The 14,094-nt window shown below is 42.2% G+C and overlaps 2 protein-coding genes across 3 annotated transcripts in view; one reads left to right on the top strand and one right to left on the bottom strand.

Moving 5' to 3' along the window:
* Positions 1-7,165, bottom strand: part of ALPK1 (alpha kinase 1) — a 74,469-nt gene extending 67,304 nt beyond the window's left edge. The window contains exon 1 of the mRNA XM_029913508.1: positions 7,106-7,165. The gene's annotated coding sequence lies outside the window, so the exon portion shown is untranslated. The remainder of the gene's footprint in view (positions 1-7,105) is intronic.
* A 157-nt stretch (positions 7,166-7,322) lies between these two features.
* Positions 7,323-13,444, top strand: TIFA (TRAF interacting protein with forkhead associated domain). Of its 2 annotated transcripts, XM_026659867.2 has the most exons (3): positions 7,323-7,422; positions 11,188-11,349; positions 11,455-13,444. In XM_026659867.2, exons 2-3 carry the CDS (start codon positions 11,331-11,333, stop codon positions 12,033-12,035), a joined length of 600 nt encoding a protein of 199 aa, XP_026515652.1. In that variant the 5' UTR covers positions 7,323-7,422; positions 11,188-11,330; the 3' UTR covers positions 12,036-13,444. The 2 variants fall into 2 exon arrangements, with proteins under 2 accessions (XP_026515652.1, XP_026515653.1); XM_026659868.2 differs by lacking the exon at positions 11,188-11,349.
* The last annotated feature ends 650 nt before the right edge of the window (positions 13,445-14,094 follow it).

Here is a 14,094-nt window from a genome sequence, read left to right as displayed (position 1 = left end):
AATGAACATTCTGTATATATAACCTGTGCCCAACACAAATACCTACTTGTGCAGATATTTATTCAGATTTCATATAATTAAATGCAGATTTATTAGTTCTAAGAATAAAAGTTAACAGTACAGTAGAGGTGACAATTGTGAGTGGGGGCACAAGATAGGGGGTGGGGGCACAATTTTTAACCCATTTCCTGCAAAAAAGATTATATAAACCCTGGCAGAAATCTGCAGGGAACGTGACTCTGTGTGACCCCCTCATGCATCACCTTACAGGTTACTTTGTGCAGTGATATTAGCAATACTGTCCTCAAAGCAAATGATCAGGCACATCCCAGAACTTCTCTCTAATGAGGGCCTTTTTCTGCCCTTGACCTCAATGATTTGCAAATAACTTCAAAATTTGCCCTTGACTTCAATGGGTGCAGGAGTGAGGTCCTAGAGCATCCTAAGCTGCTAAATTCCTTGCCAGAATAGTTCTGGTCACTGCTTAATTTGTTTCAGGCTGAGTCCTGGCACCTCTATGCTTGGCAGTTCATAGCCCCGCCACCTCTGGGCTTGCCGCATCAGTTATGAATGTAAAAATTAAGCACTGGTTCAGTAATGTGTTCTCTATGGACCCAGAAGATTACTGGCAAGGATCACAGAAAACCTATGTCAGGTCCCACTATGTTAATATGACAGTTCAAGGATAAATAACAGAAGATATCATTAATTTATATCTTTCATTCTGTAATGCCCAGTCTGAATAAAATAAACTTTGTCTTTGGTCTATTACTCAAAATTATTTTTCTGATCTAATGTACGCCTGTTTTCATCCATATCCAGCATAAAACAAATCTTGAGTGTGTGGTACCCTTCAGAGTTCCTACTTTTAGGATATTTTGTATGAGTAGCACCTTAAGGCCCCAACTAAGATCAGGGCCCCACTGTGTGAGGCCTGGTTCAAACACGTATTAAGAAAGAGTCCCTGTCCCAACACCTTAGTCTACATAGACAAGGCAGACAGAAGGAGTATGGGAAAACAGAAGAACAGAAGGTGAAGTGACATGTCCAAGGTCACACAGCTGGTCAGTGGCCATGCTGGTCACAGAAGTCAGATCATCTGACTCCCAGTCTAGTACCCTATCCACTAGACTACACTGTCTAGCTTTCCAAAATTTTGCCATTCAGCATTTATTTGCAGTCCCACCTTTTCAGCTAAGGGAAGTCTGAAGCTACAGCGATCCAACAGCAAAGTTAATATGAGAAAGAAATGCACTCTAATAATCCAAGCAACTGTATTATTGCAGTAAATGCCAATGACACTATCCTAAAAGCATGAATGTACTGGGCCTAACTCTCCTCTCACTTACATCAATGTAAATCGGGAGTAATTTCACTGGAGGCAATGGAATTCCACCAGTGTAAAATTGATGTGGAGGAGAGGAGAATCAGACCCAGTTGCTATTGTCTAAGGAATGGGTTTCTCTCTCTCTCTCTCTCTCTCTCACACACACACACACACACACTTTAAAAGCCACAACCTGGTCAATAAAGATTCTTTAACCTCACATTAACTACACTTTCCGAGAAAAATCCTCCTACACCCAAGTGCTTATCAAATAATAAACAGATGAATGGTGGGAAGATAAAACAGGTTACCAGACTGATACTCACCTGACTTTATAGATACCAGTATCTTAATGATAGCACATAATCTGATTCAGGAAGATGATCATTCCTTATTATTATCAAACATCAGAGTTCTTGTAAATTAGTCCGGTTTCAGGAAATGAGAGGCAGGCAAGAGACATGAAAAAACAGCACAGACAATAAAAGCACACATAAAAGTTGCACAATTGTGGGTTTTCCAACCACAGCAGCCTCAGCGTCAGTCTGTAACAAGATACTTTTTGAAAGAAGAACACACCCATACAAGACTGTTGCACTAAAAAGGCATTCTGGGATATGTATGACTGAGAGATGATTTCCCTTCACTTTGTTTCCAGTATATCCTTTTCAGGATTCTCACATTAAAAGCAATAGCACTAAGATTTAAAATTCTCTCTGAAGTAAGGCTTTTAAAAAAAAATAAGAACAAAAAATTGTACACAGCAAATAGTTACATCACAATAATCATTTTAAATGAGCACAAGCAGCATATCTAGCCAAATGTACTTAAAGCAATTAAGCACTTTTGTATACAAAAGGAAGTAATATATTGTATTGTTTAACCATCCATGGTATGGAATTTGTTTATTTATATTAATCTAAGTATATGTTTTATAATATTGTAGTACCTCTACCCCGATATAACGCTGTCCTTGGGAGCCAAAAAATCTTACTGCATTATAGGTGAAACCGCGTTATATCGAACTTGCTTTGATCCACCGGAGTGCGCAGCCCCGCCCCCCCGGAGCGCTGCTTTATCGCGTTATATCCGAATTCATGTTATATCAGGCCGCATTATATCGGGGTAGAGGTGTATTTATTCACATGGAGACAAATCCTGCAAAGTTTACTCAGGCATAACACCCATTGATTTCAACGGGAATATTGCAAAAGTATAGATTACAAGATTTGGCACACAGATATCATACTGTCACATACATAGTATGGGAGATGCAGGGCTGTCAAGTAGTTAAGGCTGGGATTTAAAAGACCTGGAATTTATGCCCTACTCTGCCACTCACTCACTGTGTGATCTTGTGAAAGTAACTTACAGTAACCGAGGTACAGAGAAGTATCTGTAATTAATACCTACTCATTTTTGTAATGAGCTGGGAAACCATTGGATGAAAGATGCTATAACTGAACTTTTATTATGCAGTAAATTTGCATCAGGACTCAAAATAAAATATTCTTTTCGACTGAACTTGGATTGCCAGCCAAGAAAGGATTTTTTCTTCTCTAACAGTCAGTGAAATTTGATCAGACTCAGCATTTGTTTCTTAAAACATAAGAAAAATTATTTTATTCTCTGTTGGCAAATAACTTAATTAAGCTGTAAATGTAAAACCAAAAAAAACCCCAAACAAACAAACAAACCTAAATGTTTCCCTAACAAGCAGAATTGTTACAATATAAACACCCTGAAGGGTGGGGGATCTTTCTGTATAGAAGAATTACAATACAAATATGTTTTCCTTGATGTAATCACTTTATGATGGAGCATTTCTCTGTGGCCAAGACATTGCAGAGGTGACACTGGAGTGTCACCAAAGAACAGTCCAGTTCTGAATACTTTTGACTGTAGGGATTCAATACTGGGCATGTGGGCCAGTGACTAGGATACACTGTTAGGAGCTCAGTTGAAGGTGACCTGAGCACAAGAAGACTGGGCTTAGTCTTTGGCTCATAGATTGAATTCTAAAGGACAGCAATACATTCTGGATCTTGTCTGGAGCCTCAATGAAGTGAAAGCACATTGGAGGAAACCTCATGTGAAGGTCTGAACATGGTGTGATTGCTGAAAGTTACACATAATTAAGGACACAAATATCTATTTGTAAGCTAAGAACTGAAGAGAGTTTCTCTTTTCTGTGTTAGATCATATTAGGATAACATTTACAAATTTTATTTATCACATTAATTCCTATGATTCTAATATGTACTGGTATAAATACATCTACTTTATGTTTTACACTATCAGCTGGGAGCATTGCTTGCATAGTCTAATTTTGTCTGTCTTTGAGACAAGCTATTAAAGAAAGAGGCACAACTAAAAAATTCAGTGCCCTAAGCAGACAACCAAAGTGGTTGTCAGTTACGGTAAAACAACAAATTGAATGTAGAAATCCTCCCAACCTCATGAATTATGGACAAATCCAGTCCTTGAGGGAGAAGGACAATCCTACAAATACATATAAAGAAAACTGGATAAGACTCTATACATATCTCAGGTTCCAAGCCCAACTCTGGCGGTTACCAGGGTTCCAGCAGAACTGCTTGCTAGTATTATGAATGAAGAGACACTAAGCACCTGTAAATGAAAATGCTTTAGAAAAATTGCCATTTGAAATTAATTTCTGCACACTCACTTCCAGTCCCAAAGTGGTTGTTTCCCTCACCTACTGTAAAGTTTAGTACAATTTTGTTTGTCTGTTTTTGAATTATCCCAGGATTTTAAGATGTGATTTCTCCATTTTTAAAGACTTGTTCAGTAATTCCTTTGTGATTGGAGAGCTCAACATTAGTTTTGTTTTAAACTTGAAATGGATGTAGTCCAAAGTAGCTTGTGTGCTTTACTAAGTGTGATACTGATTGAAGACTAGGTACTACAAAATGAATGTGGGAAGATTGAAAACTGTACAGAGGGCCTAATTCTGCATTCATGCGCCGTACACTAAGACATATGCACATGTGTATTTACAGATGCTCTCTTTCTTTTAACTCCCACCCCCACAGGATCTTAAAGTCAGAACACTGTTTAATGCAACAGTAGACTGAGATTCTGAACCTACAGATGTCAAGGAATTCAGATATTTGTTACAATAACTGTTATTCAGTCATGCTGAATATATGATATTTGCTATAAAATCAAAGCTATCACCACAATGAGTAATATGAAAGACTTCACTATGAAAGAGGGCATGCAATGATGGTTGTGGAAATATAATTTTGGTTTTTACTGACTTTTATGAGTGTGATGGGTTCCCCCTAGCGTGCCACCTGGAACTGGGGTGCCACTGAGCCCTCTGACCCACCAGCTTGGGCTCCCTCCCATACAGTGCTGCTGTGACAAGCTGCAGACCCGCTCCCGGTCTTATACTTCCCACCAGCACTCACGCAGGCAGGGACACACCCAGCTGCAGTTACCTGCAGGCTCTGACCAGCTACTGCACGAACCAACAGTAGAGAGGCTACAGCCAAAATAACCAGTTTCCCAGCCTAAGTCCCCAGAGCTGTACCATCCTGCCCTGGTCTAAACCCCAACCAGTATGAATTTATTATCCAGTTTGCCTCCCCCTCAATGTGCGGAGGAAATGCAACAGCCCCTCTGAGCTAGGATTCCCGAGCACTTCACTGCAAACTTACTGGTTTAGATTAAAACAGAAAATAAATTTATTAACTACAAAATATATGTTCAGTGATTATAAATGGTAGCAAACAAATCAAAGCAGATTACTTAGTAAGTAAACAAAAACGCAAACTAAGCTGATCATACTAGATAAACTGCTAATTCATATCCAATCTCTCACCCTGAGAGACGGTACAAGCAGACTGCAGATTCTTGAGGGACAAGCTACACTTGCTTTACAGCTTGGAATCCCCAGGTCTTTCATACACAGGCTAGAAATCCCCCAGTTCAGTCTTTGTTCCTTAGGTGTTTCCAGAAATCTTCTTGTATGGGGAGTGAAGAACAACAGATGATGTCATTCTCTGCCTTAGATAGCTTTAGCATACGGAGGGAAAAGGATTCCCTCCGTATGCTAAACTCAGCTTATGGAAAAACACCGACATCCCAAGATGGATCATGTGGCCTGGTTACATGCCTTTGCATACCTTGCTGAGTCATAGCAGCCATTACTTACAGGCTGTCTGGAGTGTTCACAGGAAGGCTCACCAGCTGATGGATAAGCTTCTCCTGAGGCCTACTGTTTTCCCTAATGGCTTATTACCCTGAACAGGCCCTTCCCCACCCACTATCTAGACTGAAAGCATCTTGCCTAATGGGCATCACCTAGGTATAACTACATCTGAAATACAGATACTTAGCCAATATTCATGACTTCAGATGCAAAAATGATACAAGCATACAAATAGGATAATCATATTCAGCAGACCATAACTTTTCCAATGACATCTTACATTACCCATCTTGCCTAAAATGCATCATTATACTATAATCATATCATAGTAATATCACTATGAAGAATATGGGGTGCAGTGTCACAATGGGTTTATGATCTTAACCATAAAGTTTCATTAACAAAGATTCCTCCTCCTCCTCCGTGAACAGTCCTATGAAGCAGTGTCCTGTCTCACATTGCATTGCTAAATGTACAGGTCTTTGGTTAATTTAGTTGGGTAGTTCATTTGATGTCATCTGCCCAGTTTTCAATTTACTTCCTATTTTAAAACGTAAATGGATAGCTTATTAACACTGGCATTTATTCTGCCTACCACATTATAAGCAGATATTTTGTTTGTTTCTAAATAAAGCCTGGTGGGGAAGGGTGGTTAATAACCGGGGGAAAATACACTTGAGAACTAGTGAAGTGTCTTTCAGCGGCTTACATGCAGAATGGTGTTCAAAAGCAATTAACTGACCATTTGACTCAGCCTGTTTTGCTGCCTAGAAATATAACTTTAAAACTTTTTGTATCTAAACATGTTTCTTTAGAATGGACTACTGAGAGTTGTTTACACAAAACTCCCATTGATCACAACTAACTTCCGTGAGGGCTGTGTGACAGTAAAGTGAGCAAGATTTTGCTCAAAATAAATCATCAGTGGCAGAGAAATCTGATCATGATAGTGTTAAGAGAACTTTTTTTTTTACACCAATAGAATGCAAACAACTTGTATGATACACATAAATAAACTCTGTCCCTCATAGATCCCGTACAAGAACCCAGATAGAAACAAACTGCTGAATAGAGCTCAGAATTTCTTGCAGATTATTGTTCTAGTTCCCTCCAATTGATCCTCAACACTTCCTTCTTTGACTTTCATTAATAAATGTCAGGTATGTTGACACCTCCTACAAGATGGATCAATTTTAATTAATATGATTATATAGCATTGCCAATGTGGGAATGTAGTCTCAGGCACTATACCTGCCCTGACTCCTCCCTGACAGTTTCTGGGAGCTTTTCACTCATTTTCGTTTTTATTAAAATGTTTCTCAGCTCCGTTGCTGTGTGAAAGGCCGCAACACCAGCAAAGGAAACTGACCGACTGTAAGAGCGGACAAAGCAAACGGTAGAGTCACACACAAAAGCTAAATGCGCAAAGAAAACACAGTGATACAATAATAGGGAAATACATTTGTGTAATCCCTTTCTGATCTGGTCATCAGCAGGCGTTATTCACAAGGATCAGAGGTTCAGCCCGTAGCCTGTTTTTAAAGTTGCTGGCGTCCCTTTAATTACCCGAATTGCTGATCGCTGTGCTGGGCACTTACATTATGCTCGCCGAAGAGAAGCCGCCGGTCCAGGGAGTTTGTTTTGGTGGCCGCCCTAGGTGAAGCAGGAAGCCCAAGTGCTGCGAACTACAAGTCCCATGGTGCAGCTGCTCCACCTCCTCCACCCCCGAGAGGCAATGGGCGGGGAGTGCGGGGAAAATCCTGTCCCGTGGCAGCTCCGCACAAACAGACTCGAGCGCTTACGCCGACTCGCCGAGCCTGGAGAGGAGCAGGCTCCGGGCGCGGGAGAGGCTCATTTAGCTCCCCCGACACCCCGCTGGGATCTCCCTCGCTGCGCTCTGGGTCCCCCGGCAGAGGTGAGCGCACGGAGCTGACGGGTGTCCATTGCCGCTGGCTCTTTCCCGGGGGCAGTTTAACGAGGATGGATGGGAGCGGTGGGGATAGGGGGACAGACAGCGGCAGGGGCTGTGCCACAAGCGGAATGTGTGTGTGTGTGTGTGTGTCTCGGGGCGGGGGGATCAGTGGGGATGGGCTGATTTGGGGATGCAAAGGGCGGCGCGCAATGACCTGCGCCCGTGGAAGGCAGCGGGAGTTTCGCTCCTTGGAGCGGGCTTGCGCGGGGGGCAGCTGGTAACACGGCATGGCAGGGGACTGCCCACTGGCCCGCACATGGCATGGCGTAGCGCAGCTGTGCGCCTTCCAGACCCCGCTGGTCTGCGCAAGCCAGACGCGCAAGCGGCAAAGCCAGGCGGTGGCGTGTTTACATTTGGATGCGCTGTGAGCGGCAGCTCGTGGGCGGACGAAATCGGCGTCTTGGGAGTTTCCCAGCTGCAAGGAGAAACGTTTCCCACTGGCAGGTGTCAGCCAAGGGGCCGGGCCGAGAGCACCTTTTCACTGCCATTGCCGCTGAGGGGCACTTTCTTGTTCACAGACAGATATTGGCGTGGGACTGGGCATTCGCCTGCTGCCCTCATCCAGTTAGTATAGCTTCCTTTTTGCTTGGTCGAAGGGATGCCTCCTCCCGCCAAAGATCCGTGTCATCAACAGATCTGCGGTGGGATGGAGCTTGGAGGGGCACCTCTGCTGCTGTTGTCGGCAGTGGAAGTTTTGCTGTTGTCTTCAATAGGAGCAGGATCAAGCCCTCAATTGTCAGGACCTTGGATGTCTGTACTAGATCTTGCTGCACTGTCAACTCTCAGTAAATTTACTCCTATAAAAAAACCTACAAAGGAATAAACATAGCAAGAGATGTTGGGGAAAATGTTTTCTTTACTCTAGTCAATTCCCAGGCATTATGGGAAATTCTGCTCTTGGACCTGGTGACAGGTGTTCGACTCACCACTGCGGCACCCCCTGATGGCCATCCTGGGAATTAGCTCCGGTTGCCCATGCACTCTCCTCAGGTGGTGTCCCACCCATCCTCACTCCTGTCTCTGCATCCAGGAACTGTGTCGCTCCCTCAGCCCTGTCGTCCTCTTCTGGACACACCCCTCCAGCTGTGCCCCACTCGGTTCTTTCCCCCCTTCCAGGGGGCCAACAGTCCTCAGTCCAACCGCTTGCCTCACTGGCAAACTGCACTCCCGGTTTTACCTGCTCCTCTCAGTAGCAAACTTCAGTCCATACAGTGGCTATGCCCCTCAGTGGCAAATGGAGGCAAAAGGGGGCGGGTGGGAGAAAAGATCCAGGCCAGCCTGGACAAACATTTATTATGGCCTCTATTAGGAATTTACATCTCGTAAGTGGGGGTGGGGGGAATAGACCTGATGGTGTAATCAGTTTGTTCCCTTTCTAAGTTTTGTGAGATTTAATGGAGTCAGAATTGCTTTCAAAACAGTTGTATCATTAGTATTTTCACCTCTTGATGCTTGTTTTATTTGTCAATAGAAAAAGTTTGAATATCAGAAAGAAATTTGGTCTTAGAAATTTTCTTTTGTGGGGTGGGTGTATGGGCAGCCTAACCCTTCAGCAAAAGATCCACAAATTCCCATGCCTGGTGATGTTAACAGTCAGTGCCCCAAGGAAGTTGTGTGGATTTTTTGCTGATGGATTTGTGCGGAATGTAAGGGGAAGTGAGACAAGTATGCACATTCCAAATGTGATAATGACACCAAGGGTTTAACACTGTAGTCCTATGTACGTAAAACTCTTGCTAAAGGCTGGGGGCTTTTTGCTTCCATCAGTTTTATAATTTTACCCAAAATCAACGGTATTGTTTTCAAGATGGGCTGGGGAAAAGCAGAATTATTTACAGGAGTTTTAAACAGCCTAGAAATCAGAATCTACTTGAAATTAATTTGTTTCTTAACATTTAGGTTTTGCTTACAATGGCCAGGAAAGCCATACCAGCACCACTCTAGCAAGTAATGCTTAAGTAGAGTTCACTAATGTGATTTCCCTGGCCAGATTTATCCAGCACTGAAATGGGAGATGTTCTGTGCCTGAGCTGTTGCTTTGTAAGAAAAAGCATTGTGCCTTGTTTTGAATATCAATTAAGGAAGGAAAATAAGGAAAATAATTCCAGAGGTCTTGAGATATTTATATGGTATCTCTAGATATTGGCATCACAGAAAGGTGTCCTAGTACCAGTAATCCATTCTTTGTGTGTTCATAGATTAAAGTTGTGCAATCTTATGCTTGGAAAGGCAATTGTATGTCAGAGTCCATATCACAATGATGCTTCATGTAGCAATAAAATACAATAGACTGAACTGTAAACTGCTTTTAGTAATGACTCCCATACAATGAATAACATTGATTATGCACCTCATAGTGAAATGTACGTATCAGTTAAGTGAGGAACTTATTTGGATGTAGAAGGAAATACCATTTCACACAGTGTACCATTAGCTTGTGGTACTTTTTGCCACAAAATATGTGGCCAAGAGTTAAATATGATATTTATGTGGACAAAACCATCCAGAATTACAGTAGCACATATTAAAAACAAGAACAAGGAGTTTTGAAAGGGATATACCCCACCCCATATTTCCAGAGATGAGCCAACTGCTAATTAATGGGGTTTAGGAAGAAACTTTCCCTCTGGACAGACTTCCATAACTGCAGTTTTTCTTGCATCTTCCTCTAATGCAACTAGTGTTGGCCACTGTTAGAGATACTGGGCTAGATGAACCACAGGTCTGATGCAGTATGGCAAATCCTGTACCCCATTTTTGTTGGAGAAAGCAGGGGAATTTTCACGCCCACTTTAAATTCATTTTCGATATTTGTAATGTATTACATATAGCAGCTCCTCCTTAATGAGATTTCAAAAGGTAAAGTTTGTGTCAGTGGGTAGTTCTGAAAAAGCTAATGTTCTTCTGAGCTCCTACTTGACTGTTCTACCATGGATAAATACTGAAGTAGTCATTAGGCCAGAGAGAGGGAGAATGACTCTATAGTCCAGAGGTTAGGGAACCCATCTGGGAAGTGCAAGACCAAGGGGCCTGTCCACTTACACTTTCATTATTTAGCTGGAGTGCCACTGCTTCAAAACATGAGACCGAGGAAACCCTACAGCAGAATGTCCCGCAGCATAGTGATTAGAGAGCTCTGAGACCTCTGTTCAAATCCTTTCCCCACCTTCTGGCAGGAAAAGGGGAATTGATCCTGAGTTCCCCACATCCCAGGCAAACTGTACTTGTAAAGGGTACTTGTCACATTTCATATTGTCAAAGGAATATAATAAATAGTGATATATAATATTCAGAGTCATTAACAAATACTATAATAGTTCCAATGTGGGTCTTTGAGGTCTACAAAACAAGTGTTTAGGCTTCCAATGATGTATCACCAAAATGTTTCTTCAAAGATGAACTCATTTAGTAAGACACTTATAATAGGGGCAGAACTAGTTAATATATTTGCATAGTTTCATGCAAAGATCTCAAAACATTTAAAAAATATTAAGGCAGTTTAATAACAGCCTGTACTTGTGGTTGTATGCTGTGTTGTTGTAGTCATATCAGTCACAGGATGTTAGAGAGACAAGGTGGGTGAGGTAATCTTTTATCGGACCAACTTCTGTTCGTGAGAGAGAGAAACTTTTGCTCTTACACAGAACTTGGTCCAATAAAAGATATTACCTCACTCACCTTGTCTCTGTACTTATCCTCATTTTACAGATGGGAAACCAAAGCACAGAGAGGCTTTTGACCTGTCCAGAGCCACATAAGTCAATGGCAAAACTGGGAATAGAACTATTGTGATCGAGCTGGAGTTCTTCACTCCCAATCCTGTGCCCAAGCTGCTAGACTGTTTACTACCCATGGATCTCTATAAAACAAGTACACATTAATTAATCAATAGTATGTAAAGTTCTTTAAATGATGCCAGTTCCAAGTGGATTTTTTTGGCATTGCAATAATTTCATGTTTCATTCTTTCTTGTAGTTCTGAGAAGGATCATCATCATGAGCTCCATGGAAGAAGTGGAAACTGAAGAGACAGTAACTTGTCTCCATATAACTTTGTACCATCCTTGCCAAGAAGAAAAGCAGGTGTTTCGCAGCTTAAAATTCCACAAGCGAGAGCGGCGCAGGGTAGATGAAGTGGCAAAGTTTGGCCGAGATTCTAACATCTGCCATTATAATTTAATGGATACCCGTGTTTCCCGGGTTCAGTTTACCCTGCAGTTTTTCAGGCAACTCAACAGCTCAGAACTTGGTTTTGAGATAAAGAACATGAGCAAAAAGACCAAGCTAATTGTGGACAATGTGGAACTGGACTACCTAAACAAAATTGACCTGCCATGGAAATGCATCATTCGCTTTGGAGACTACCAACTCTTAATGCAAAGACAAGATGGGGAATCAGTGGATTATTTTGAGACTTGCTTTGAGTTGGCCCAAGCTTCACTTTTGCAAGAGAGACACCTGCCTTTACTGCAGCCCATACCCGAGTGTGGCATTTCTCCTTCTTTGGTCTATTCCCAAGGAGTAAGACCAATAGAGATGGATGAAAATGATTTGTGATAGAAGGGAGAAGGTTGCTTTCAACAGTGTCCAATACCTAATTCAGTATGACGTCAGAGGACCAAATCTGATCTCCTCAGTGCACTGCATTTGTTTTGCTTTCCGTAGTTGCCACTGTTGTGGTATGTATTCTTCCTCTCTTGCACACTGTTTAAACATATCAGAACGTACTCGTTTACAAATGTCATTAGACCTGCATCATCTTTATTTAATGTCCATCCTGTCTCCTCCCCTCCACTGTCTTATCACCTTCTATGTTTGTCTGGGGTAAACCCCAATTAGAGTTAGTGGATCTTTGCCTGGGCCTAAAGGCTCATGGTAGCAGATCCAACTGTAGGATTGGGGCCATAGAGCATAAGCTTTTTCAGACAGGGTGGACCTGCCCTATAGTGCTGCTATGTGGCCAGGTGTCCTGTAGATGCTCCCTGCCTCACTTTCCCCAAGTGGGCTATCCGTAAGTTAAATGAGGCTTTATTTAGGGAATAGCATCCCTCTGAGGGGTCTAGTTTATTAAGCAGAGCCTCAATGAAAATGCATCCAAACCTTCACTCCAGTGTCTCAGCTGGGAGACAATCAATCTTAATTTATCCATCCCACGTGAGTCCACCAGTCCACTCCAGCAGCGCTCTCGCTTCAGGCTTCTTGCCACTATCTGGGAAGAATTCTTTCCCCAGAATCAGATCTATCAGCTGTAGCTCTTCTCTGTAGCAGCATGTAGTTTCTGACAGCCTGGCCATTCCCTGTGTCTAAGAGTGCACCTTCTAGGCTCCTGGCTCTGGTAAGCTCTCCTCAGGGGGGCTTCCTGTCTCCAGGAATTCCCTCCTGGACTTGTTGCTCTGGTGAACTTCCTGTCTCTAGAAACCACCTCAGCTGAGGACTGGTAACCCTTGGTCAGGCTCATTAGCTAATCAGTTGTCAACTAGGCGCATAGGGATTTCTTTACCTCCAGGTGGATTTGAGTTGGTTTGTTCTCCCTTTCAGGAGCTTGTCATGGGTAGGCTGGTCTCTGACTTTCCTGAAAGGGCCAGCCCCAGTAACACAAGGTCTCTCTCATATATTTCTGTTTAATTATCTCTGTAAAACACAGTGCAAAATCCTGGCTTTGTAAATAAACCACAAATGACCAGGATTAATACACAAATTTGTTATGTTGAATTCTTAACTTTGATACTGAAGTGCAATCTGTATTCAGACTGAGATCCATTTTCAACCCTAACTCTGATGTTAGGATTGAAAATGAAACTCAAACTTTTTTTTATTCATATTTTGTGAAAATGGAGCTATTTAGTTAGTATATTTAGCCTCACAAACAATTTTTCTTCTAATCCTAAAGTGAGCAGAATGTGCTATAATAAAAATGCTATTATATCTTCAAAGATGAGTGTAAATAAAATAATGTGAATGTCCAGTTGAGGTTTTATTAAAAATGTTTGCAAGCCTTATAATATTTTGTCCTCTTGTGTAGTTATAGCTTGTAAGCACAACCATATGAGGGAAAATTATTCTGAGATCTCAAGCTTTACTGGCAATTGTTCAGCATCTAAAAAGAACTGTTTCACAGTTGGTGATGAGCATTGCTCCAAGATCATGCTTTCAGAGAAATAGAAGAGTGCCTGCAATAATGCCATCTGGAGACCTACAACATTCGCCACATCGATATGCATTGTTTACCCTCATTTTTAAATTTTAATTTACCTAGAGTGTGTAATCCCCTGCCCAACAGCTGCTTATCCCACAAACTTCAGGGCTCTGGCTCTACTTATTTCAATTCAATTCTAGCCCTGAGGGCTGCCTCAAGTTGCTCTCCTGCTGTAACAAACTCTGGATTTCCTTAGGAGCACAGAATTGCCAAAGCACCGGTCTCCCCCAGCCACATCCCAGTCCCCTCCCTCTGTGCCTGGGGAGCCTCTGGAGGGTGTACAGAAACTCCCTTCATTGGGTGGCTTTCATGCCTATCCTGTCCCCCTTCTATACCAGCTTAGCTGGCACAAAGGGACTGCAGGGTAATGTTGAATAGGACCCAGAAAGTTGAGCACTGAATAATATGAGGAGTGGGTTT

The sequence above is a fragment of the Terrapene carolina genome, unplaced genomic scaffold (genome assembly GCF_002925995.2).
Source record: "Terrapene carolina triunguis isolate 2854851 unplaced genomic scaffold, T_m_triunguis-2.0 Scaffold706, whole genome shotgun sequence".
NCBI lineage: Eukaryota > Metazoa > Chordata > Testudines > Emydidae > Terrapene > Terrapene triunguis.
The sequence above is the reverse complement of the archived record's forward strand: the minus strand, read 5'-3'. Positions and strand labels throughout refer to the sequence as shown.